Source organism: Lampris incognitus, chromosome 4 (genome assembly GCF_029633865.1).
Source record: "Lampris incognitus isolate fLamInc1 chromosome 4, fLamInc1.hap2, whole genome shotgun sequence".
In the NCBI taxonomy this organism is placed as follows: Eukaryota; Metazoa; Chordata; class Actinopteri; order Lampriformes; family Lampridae; genus Lampris; species Lampris incognitus.
The window spans coordinates 16,037,098-16,046,080 of NC_079214.1; the positions used below are offsets into that span (position 1 = coordinate 16,037,098).

The 8,983-nt window shown below is 41.3% G+C and overlaps 1 protein-coding gene across 1 annotated transcript; it reads right to left on the reverse strand.

Annotated features, from left to right (window-relative positions):
* Positions 1-906: 906 nt before the first annotated feature.
* On the reverse strand, positions 907-8,342 carry obi1 (ORC ubiquitin ligase 1). The gene is made up of 6 exons (XM_056279278.1): positions 8,262-8,342; positions 7,880-8,015; positions 7,333-7,424; positions 6,706-6,927; positions 5,955-6,043; positions 907-2,317 (listed from the first exon to the last, which is right to left on the reverse strand). Exons 1-6 carry the CDS (start codon positions 8,331-8,333, stop codon positions 907-909), a joined length of 2,022 nt encoding a protein of 673 aa, XP_056135253.1. The 5' UTR covers positions 8,334-8,342.
* Positions 8,343-8,983: the final 641 nt, after the last annotated feature.

The window sequence follows — 8,983 nt, forward strand, 5'->3', positions numbered from 1 at the left end:
TGAGGAGGGTTGGACTGCAGGAGAGGGATGCATAAGACAGAAAGCTATGGAGGGCAAAAATCCACTGTGGTGACCCCTGGGAAACAGGGAACGAGCTGAAAGACGAAGTGCTATACAGAGGATTCGGTAATGTTTGCAATCACAGCATTGGAAGATGGTGACACGTGTACTCTTGCCACCCCCCCCCTCAGTTCAGGGATGGTCATTCCCTCTTCACATAGATGGCTTCTTTGACTCCCCGTTCCTTCCTATGAAGAATGTGAACATTCCCATCCTTGAAAGAGTGGCCACTGGCCTGTAGGTCTACACCCATCTCAGGCAGTGGCCAGTCTTTCAAGTACACGTGGCCATTTTAACTTTAATTAATGGTCATAATCTGCATAAGAAACCAATCGCTGGTTTCGGTTGAGATGCAACTGTATTGTTTATAAGGGTGGGGATACCTGCGGTCAGCTGAGACTGAAGACGTCACTTAAGAGTGATGAAACGTTTCTCCGACCAAACGTTGTGTCCAGATGAACTGATTCACCTTTCTGGGATTTCCTTACCTGGATTATTGAGCATGCATTAAGGTGTTTATGTGACAACCTTACGTGTAAGCTTACATTAAGTTTGAAGAAACTGCTTTTCAAAAAAGGTACTACAACACTCAATTCAGAATATGTGATTCTCCAAGAGGATAACAGAAAAACATTCACATAAAATAAAATATTTTCAAAATGTGACTAGAAACTACAAAAAGGTCACACCAAAAGATCTATTGAGCTGCCACTGAAATCTACTGGGCAACCAGACCAGTGCTACCACTCAACAAACAGACCTAACACCGATAGAGAAGGCTGATCAAAATACATCATTTAGCAGTGCATGATACACAAAAGATTAACAAGTGAGATTTTAAAAAGTTTACTTGAGCTTTGAGAGTTTTGTGGGACTGTTTATGTTGCAGGGACTGTGAGACTTCCTTTTAGATGGCTGATTGATGGTCAGTGTTTGTCTGTCTCTTGTTGTACTCCCAGGTTTACAAGAACTGCCAGCGGAGGAGGAGGAGGCATTTACATCATGAAAGTTTTCTGGACAGAGCAAGCCAGAGAGATCAGCCTTATTCTCCTCCAATGGATCAAACAGCAAGTCAAAAGACAGTTCATCTGTCTGAGGTGTTTCGCTCTCTGCACAGCCAAGGACATAAACATCACCCTCAGACGTCAGCAAAGCAGCTTCTTCCTCAGTGGAGTCTGCTGGTGCCTCAGTGTTTAACAAGGTCCCACCGATGATGTCACATGGAGACAGGTTTTGCTGACCATTTGACAAACTCGAATGACCTTTGCTTACAGTGAGACCCTTGTCAACACAGCTTGTCAAGATGTAAGAGCGGGTTTTTGGTTCAGGGATGAGAGTGGCATCCAAATCTGTGGGAGGTGAGAAGGTGAGGGAGCGTACTGAACCCCGGCTGCTGGAACTTTCTCCTTCCAACATCATAGAGTCCAACTCAGAGATTTTGTCAAGGTAGGCAGCATCCATTGATGCTTCACTTGACATCTGGAAATTCTCAGGCTCATTATTTAGGACATTATTGGGTGTGGCTCCTTTATCCGGTGATGACCTTTCCTTTCGTGAACCTGAGCAGGAGGGGCTACTAGATGAGGATCTCTGCCACGCTCCCCAGAGGACAGACTTTGAGGGCTCCAATTCAGCACTGGGGGGTTGGTCTTCGGGGAGTTTGGAGAGGTTGGAGAACTGGTTTTCTGTGGTACAGGAAGTGTCATCACTCTTCCCAAGACTTGGACATTCTTCAAAATAGAGTCTCCTTAGATAAGCCGTAGACCTAAAGGCTACTTTCTTCTCACGGATGCCTGGGCTTCTTAAAGTCAGGGAACTGAAAGCAGAGGATGGAGTAGAAGGCAGAATTTGTGAGGACCCATTTTCCAAGTCTTGATCTTCCTGTTGCCTGCCAAGACTCTCACCAAGCTCTCTGTGATCAACTCCTCCTGTAGAAGTTGTGAAGACAGAGCTGTGGCTGGCAGGAAGCATTTGAAATTCTGCTTCTGGATTACTGCAGATAGACTTCCTCTCGGAGTCACTTAAGCTTCTCCTCATCATATCGATTCTCTGTGGCTCTGTAAGAGCTTTAGGTTTAGGTTTGCTGTCCCCAAACACATCTTGGTGATCAAGGGGTCTCCTATTAGACTCACTGACCCGAGATTCCAGGTCTTCAATGTACTGGTCACTGCGCTCCAGAGCCCTTTTCAAGTGGTCCACATCACGCTCATATTGCTGGATTTTAGCTTCTAGTGCAGCCACTGTAAAACGGCCAAACCTGAGGGGAGATAATGAATCATTTTAAACCTCAAAAGCTGTTTCATGGAGAACATGTAATGTGACTGGAACCCCAGTACAAGGACCATCAAACAACACAGACAACATAGTAATATGATCATGTCATGTATCTATACATGTTAAAAAAATTACTTTTTTGAAAAGGATTGCTCAACAGTACAGACAATCAGACTCCTCCATTTCCTAATATATCTATTGTTGGCAAGCCCAATAATATCTGTGGAGAGCAGCAAAAAGATGAAGTAAAAGTAAATTCATTTGATTTCATGTATTTTATTTTACATGCACAGGTGAATAAAAAAATATGAACTGGATATAGAATTGATTAAACATTGATTGGGGGGTAGGCTGTTTATGAATTAGAAATAAGTGCAATGAATATGATTTTCAATATTACAAAACATTGCCACTGCATTAGCCTAATAACACATGTAGAACATGTTGTACCTGAAGGCCTCTGTGTGATAATCAATATGCAGTCTGTATATTAAAGATTTTAATTCGATAGTCCCCTACATCCAGCGTAAAATTTTGCCAAATCATTATGCGGAATGACAAGACCGCCATCGGTGCTGTGCCCTCACAGAGTACTGATGGAAACTATCAAATCCACTTTGGCGACCCCTGGGAAACGGAACAAGCTGAAAGAAGTACGTGTGGACTGCATTTGTTTTATAAAGCCAGGCACCTAAACGTATGAGCTGAATCACCTGGTCTAAGTTGGCACGAGTGGTTTAGATGATCATAGGCACTACCACAAAGGACACATGCAACACTGCCATAGTATATACAATTGGTGCACCATTAACTACTGAAGCACCATTGTGCAGCTTTCTCAACCATAACATTTAATTCCCCTTTAGTAGGTTTGAGATCTCCATTTACCCCGCTTGGTTGTGCTGAATGTGAGATATCCACAAATCTAGGTAAACTGCTAAAAATCGCAATTGAATGAGCAACATTTCTTTGGTGCTCAACAAAGAACTAAAACATTTAGGCCCAACAGACGGGCAAATAGCAGGTAGTTATCACTGTAGTTACCCGTATCAAACCCTCATCCTCCAAGTAAAAGAAAAGCTGTTGTCAGTAACTCGACTGTGTTGCCCTGTAGCTAAAGCTGTCGAAGGAAATTGTCGCCATTTCCATTCTGTTTCAGCCCATTTCTTTGCCTTAAGCCATTTCACCTGCTAACAATGGGTTAGGAACTGGTTTTCCTAAAAGAAACACGGCCACTGTATGTAAACTGACTTGTTTCATAGCTCCTAATCACTCTAAAATTCCATATGCTCTCAAGACTCAACAGTCCTCATAACTTTGACAATAATCTCAAGACTTACATCAACTATTCCCAAAAAAAAAAAGAAGTTATTATAACTGGAAAATTATAAATGTCCCTCAAATGCTGATTAAATGCTCAAATTTGATCCCTATACAGCCTTGAATTCTGATAACTTCACACCAACAAACTACCCGGTTTTGGGAAATCAGAATTGGAACCCCAGGGTTGCATCCAACCCCTGGGAATTATGATTCTCCTCTGTATGTGCACTTATACCTGCCTCCGAGTGGGACAATGATGATCATTAAACAATACAGCTATGTTGTATTTTGGAATTAAATTGTTATTTTTATTGTAAAATTCTTGGTAGATGATACAGTGCCTTGCAAAAGTATTCAATCCCCTTGACAGTCATCATTAATTCTGGATTATAAAAGATACTTGCACATCTGTTCCTGAACAATATTATTTTTGTAAACCCATAAGCTCTAACAGCATGTTCCCAAAGCCAAAATAAGTTATGTTTCGCTGACTTTTTTAAAATAAATTAAAAACTAAAATATAGTGCTTGCATAATTATTCAACTCCCACATCTCAAGACTTTGTACAGTACCCTTTCGCTGCAATAGCAGCCATGATTCTTTTGGAGTATGTACAAGCTTTGCACATTCCTCTGGAGTAATTTTTGCCCATTCTTCTTGCTAGACTTTGAACAGGTCTTGCAGGTTGGCGGGATGGCGCTTCTGGACTGCGATTTTCAGTCTGTGCCACAGATTTTCAATGGGGTTGAAGTCCGGACTTTGACTTGGCCACTCAAACGTTCACCTTTTTGTTGCTGAGCCATGTCATTGTTGCTTTTGCCTTGTGCTTGGGATCATTGTCCTGCTGGGAGGTGAACCTTCTCCCAAGCTTCAGTTTTATGGCAGACTGCAACAGGTTTTCTTCCAATATTTCGCTGTATTTAGCTCCATCCATTCTTCCCTCAATTTGAACAAGGTTCCCAGTGCCTGCAGATGAAAAGCAACTCCATAGCATTTTGCCCCCGCCATGCTTCACTGTAGGGAGGGTGTTTTTTAGGGAATAACCACTGCTAGGTTTGTGCCATACAACGCTTTGAGTTTTGGCCAAAAAGCTCAACTTTCGTCTCATCTGACCACAAAACCTTTACCCACATCCTAACTGGGTCTCTCTCATGCTTGGTAGCAAACTCCAAGCATGCTTTTATATGCATAATTTTGAGCAATGGCTTCTTTCTTGCTACCCTCCCATACAGGCCAGATTTATGGATAGCCCGTGATATGGTTGACTCATGCACATTTACTCCAGTTTCAGCTACTGACCTCTGGAGCTCCTTCAAAGTGATTGCAGGATCATCTGTGGCTTTCCTCACCAGCCCACGTCTTGCTCGGACACTTCGCCTTTGAGGGACGGTCTGCCCTACAAAGTGTCTGGGTGGCGTGATTCAGCTTTCACTTTCTGACAATGGATCCAATAGTGTTCCATGGGACAGCCAAACACTTAGATATTGTTGTGTATCCCTTCCCTCTACAGTTTAATCCTTTGTTACTTCAGTATTATGCTCCCTTGTCTTCATTTTCTGATGGATTTCACGCCCAGCTAATGAACTTTACACAGACTGCTTTTCATACCCATAAAAAAGACTGTTACTTTAATATCTTACAGGTGCACACTAATTATGTCCAATTGTGTTTACCCGAGTTTGTTTTAGGAATAATTTTCCCTCTGTGTAAACTTGTAAAGCTTTCAGAGCACATGGGGTTGAAAACTTATGCAAGCACCATATTTTCATTTTTAATTTATTAATAAAAAGTCAGCAAAACATAACTTATTTTGGCTTTGGAAACATGCTGTTAGAGCTCATGGGTTCACAAAAATAATATTGTTCAGGAACAGATGTGTGCGTATCGTTTATAATCCAGAAATTAGTGATGAATGTCAAGGGGGTTGAATACTTTTGCAAGGCACTGTATATGCAAATTTCATATGCCTGAAGTGTCCTAAAACATTTTCTGTACCCTTTTTTGACAACAGAATGACCATCACCATCAAAAACACACATTCCTAGTTAAGCTGCATTAATGAATGGTATGGGACAAACTGAAAAATTTACAGATAAACTAAAATAATAAATAATATCACTTTATGTAAGGGACCAGAAAGGGTAGCCAATTGGACCCAGTAAAAGGCCAGTAGAATTTAGCTTTTCTGATTTGGCTGTATGCACTTTATACAGAGATAATATGAGGAAAGATACATATTATCCAGATAAGGAAGGATACACACTATACAGACACGAAATATTTAGAAGGATACATACTTCTGAGGAGATCTGCTTGCCACTTCTGCTTTCAAATGCATATTCTCTTGTACAAGGTCAACATTCTGTGATCGCAACGCCTTGTTTGCCTACAAGTGGGAAAGAAACAAGCTTTCAGTCAAGGTTAGTTGCAAACCATTAACCAGAAGCCTTAACTTATCGTTATAACCAATTCAGCCTTGTTTAATAGGCATTAGTGAAATAAACAAATGAGTATTAGTTATATATTTTGTAGTCTGTGAGTCTTTTATAAGCTTGGTCTGTTATATCTGCCTGTAAGCCACAACAACTTCACTTCTTCATACTCGCTGCTACCTGCCTTATACTTTTCGCACTTGGCTATGGGTAAGATAAGATGTAAAACATCATTGATAGGATCACTTTTCCTTGAAAATCCTACCCAACAGCAACCATTAAAATGAGCTAGTACAAAAGCATTAATGATTTGAATATTCAGGGATAAGCTACTGTCTTAAATATATGCCAGTGATATAAGGAATCAAAATTTGTTTGCAAGTAAACTTAGGATTTTAGCTTTTAAATGTGCCCGCTGTCCCCTTGTAATAAACTGACACACACACTGATTGCATGTGTGCCGCGTCAAAGACACATGCACATGCACACATACACAAAAACATCACATTATAAACAAAATAGGCATGCGATTTTTTAGATGTGCTACTTTTGTAAAACAAAGGACTGAGCATAGAATGGCTGACACTACAGAGGTTGAGTACTGTGGGCTCCATACCTCTTTAAGCTTTTCATTGTCCTGCTTCACTTTACTGCAAACATCTGTGGCAGCTTGCAGCTTGTTTATCCATTCTTCCAGGATAAAAGGGTCAACTTGATTATCCCCTGTTCGTGAAACGGCAATGCTGCTGGGATCTAGAGCAGTTTTCAGTTGCGATTCCAGACTTTGGTTTTTTGTTCTTAACCCCTCATTTTCGCTAAGGAGCCCCTCAATTTCATCCTGTCAGACAAAAATTGGTCTCAAGGTGAAACACACTGAAGTTGTAAAAGAGCAGACAGGTTGCAACAACTAACTGCCATAAGATGTAATGGTTTGTTTTTCCCCTTTTTCCAAGTTTTTTTTAATTGTTCGCCATGTAAAATGGAACAAATGAGGTGGGATGCCCAGCATAAAGTAAGGCGAAGGATCTGTTCAAGCAAAAAAACAAAAAAAGCTGAGTGTAACAAAGAATAGCTAAGAGTATTTCCATAAATAAAAATATCCAAGTTGGCAAGTAAAGGAATTAGGGAAAAGATATGGATCTTTCTATATAGAATGAAAAATAACAAAAACAGTTGCACAAACTTGTTAGGTGGTCAAAACATTCCATTAATCTACTTTATTTAGGGAATGACGAAAATGCACCTCATATTCCTTCAGTAGCAGCTCTCCTCTAGCTTTTCTGAGACGTTTCCTGACAGGGTGGCTCTCTCTGTGCTCACCTTCATTGGTGGCTCCTGTACAAATATCACAAATAAAGACCAATCAATTGTTAAAAAAACAAGCAAACACACACACACACATCTAAATCCAGCTATATCCAAGTTACTAACACTGGTAAGATTATATAGCAAACAAAATAATTTTAATTATTGCACATTTTGGCCGCTGCACGTTAACTACCTGTTCAGTAAAATGGTTTCATGTGGGGGGTTTCTAGTTCACCAGATTACTCCAACACTCCAGTGGCATGCATATTAAGGGGACAGGTAGTCTAACTGCCCGTTGAGTGAGTGTGCTTGTGTGTTGTACTGGTTCCTTGCAGAACAATAACCTTGAGTCGGATTAAGCAGGCATAGAGAATGAACTAAATCCAGTGCAGCCTCTTCACAGCCCCATTCATCACAGACACAGGCTGGCGGCTTAAACACGACGATAGCTTTGTTTGTTTTGTTAGTAGTTCGCCTCTTACCAATAATCTCTCTGCAAGGGTTCGCTGCCGTGATGGGGACTCTGCAGGTGGGACACTGGCTCGCTTTCTTCAGCCACATTTCAATGCACGGTGAACAGAACACGTGGTAGTTGGCACAAATGACGGGCTGCCGAACCTACACATGTAGTAAAGTTAGGCGTTTTCGCACGTTATGCGTAACCCGTCTGGACACGTACGTGAGGTAATACAAAGACATCAGACTCGGATTAAAGTTAAATTGACTAGCTGAAAATACATGCCCGGCTCGACCTTTCCGCTTACGCTGCAAACCGAATAAATGTTTAAGGGGTTATTTTAGCAGGGCGGTACTTTAATGTGATATACCTTCAAGCGGAGAAGAAGAAGAAAAGGCGGCAATTACCTTTCCAAGGCATATCTGGCAGCAGATGGGTAAAGTCAGAGAAAGAGTCGAGGTTTGAAAGTTGTGAGCCATGTTTTTTCTATAAACAGAAAGAGCACCGGTTCCGTGATACGCTCCTAATTTCCCACCACAGCCAGTTCTTTACCCGCGCCGGGCCACAACTACGGAAAGCCAGACGCGTCAAAAGGCGCAAAGTAAAACCACGTTTGGTAAGTAGTTGGGATTCCGGCTCCAACCACAGTCGACTCGAAAGAGCACGTAGGTACGTGAATTCGGATAATTTGGGCAGATATTTAGGGCCGTTTAGAAACCTAGCGCTGAACTTCTGCCCTGATTAGTGCAAAGCAAAACATGCGGCGCTGACACCGCGCTGTGGAAGCGCTGGTCCAAAGTCACATGACACAATTCCTGCGACATCACGTGGGGGTTGTAAGTCAGCCTCAAACAGGAAGTTGACCCAAAAAAGCAAGAGGGAGAAATGACGTATGCTCCAGCTTGATTTTAATATAAAAGTATAACATTAGAATGACTGTAATATAAAGTGTGTGTGTGTGTGACAAGCATGTATGATGCAACAGTGTACCAAAATGTATTGTTCTGAACATTTTTTTCTAAATTAGGACATTTTGTTGCTGTGTCCCAAATGTTTCAGGTTAATTGGGAAAGTGTAAGGCTCGATGTGTAGCGTTAGTGTATTCATATAACTTGATAAAAAGAGGGAC

Excerpts from the sequence above, each read along its gene's own strand:
- obi1 (XM_056279278.1), bottom strand. The coding sequence starts at position 8,333 with ATGGCTCACAACTTTCAAACCTCGACTCTTTCTCTGACTTTACCCATC. Across the intron at positions 6,928-7,332 it reads TGCTACTGAAGGAATATGAG|GATGAAATTGAGGGGCTCCT; the intron begins GTGCATTTTCGT and ends TTTGTCTGACAG. Across the intron at positions 2,318-5,954 it reads GCAAGCAGATCTCCTCAGAA|GTTTGGCCGTTTTACAGTGG; the intron begins GTATGTATCCTT and ends ATCTCCCCTCAG.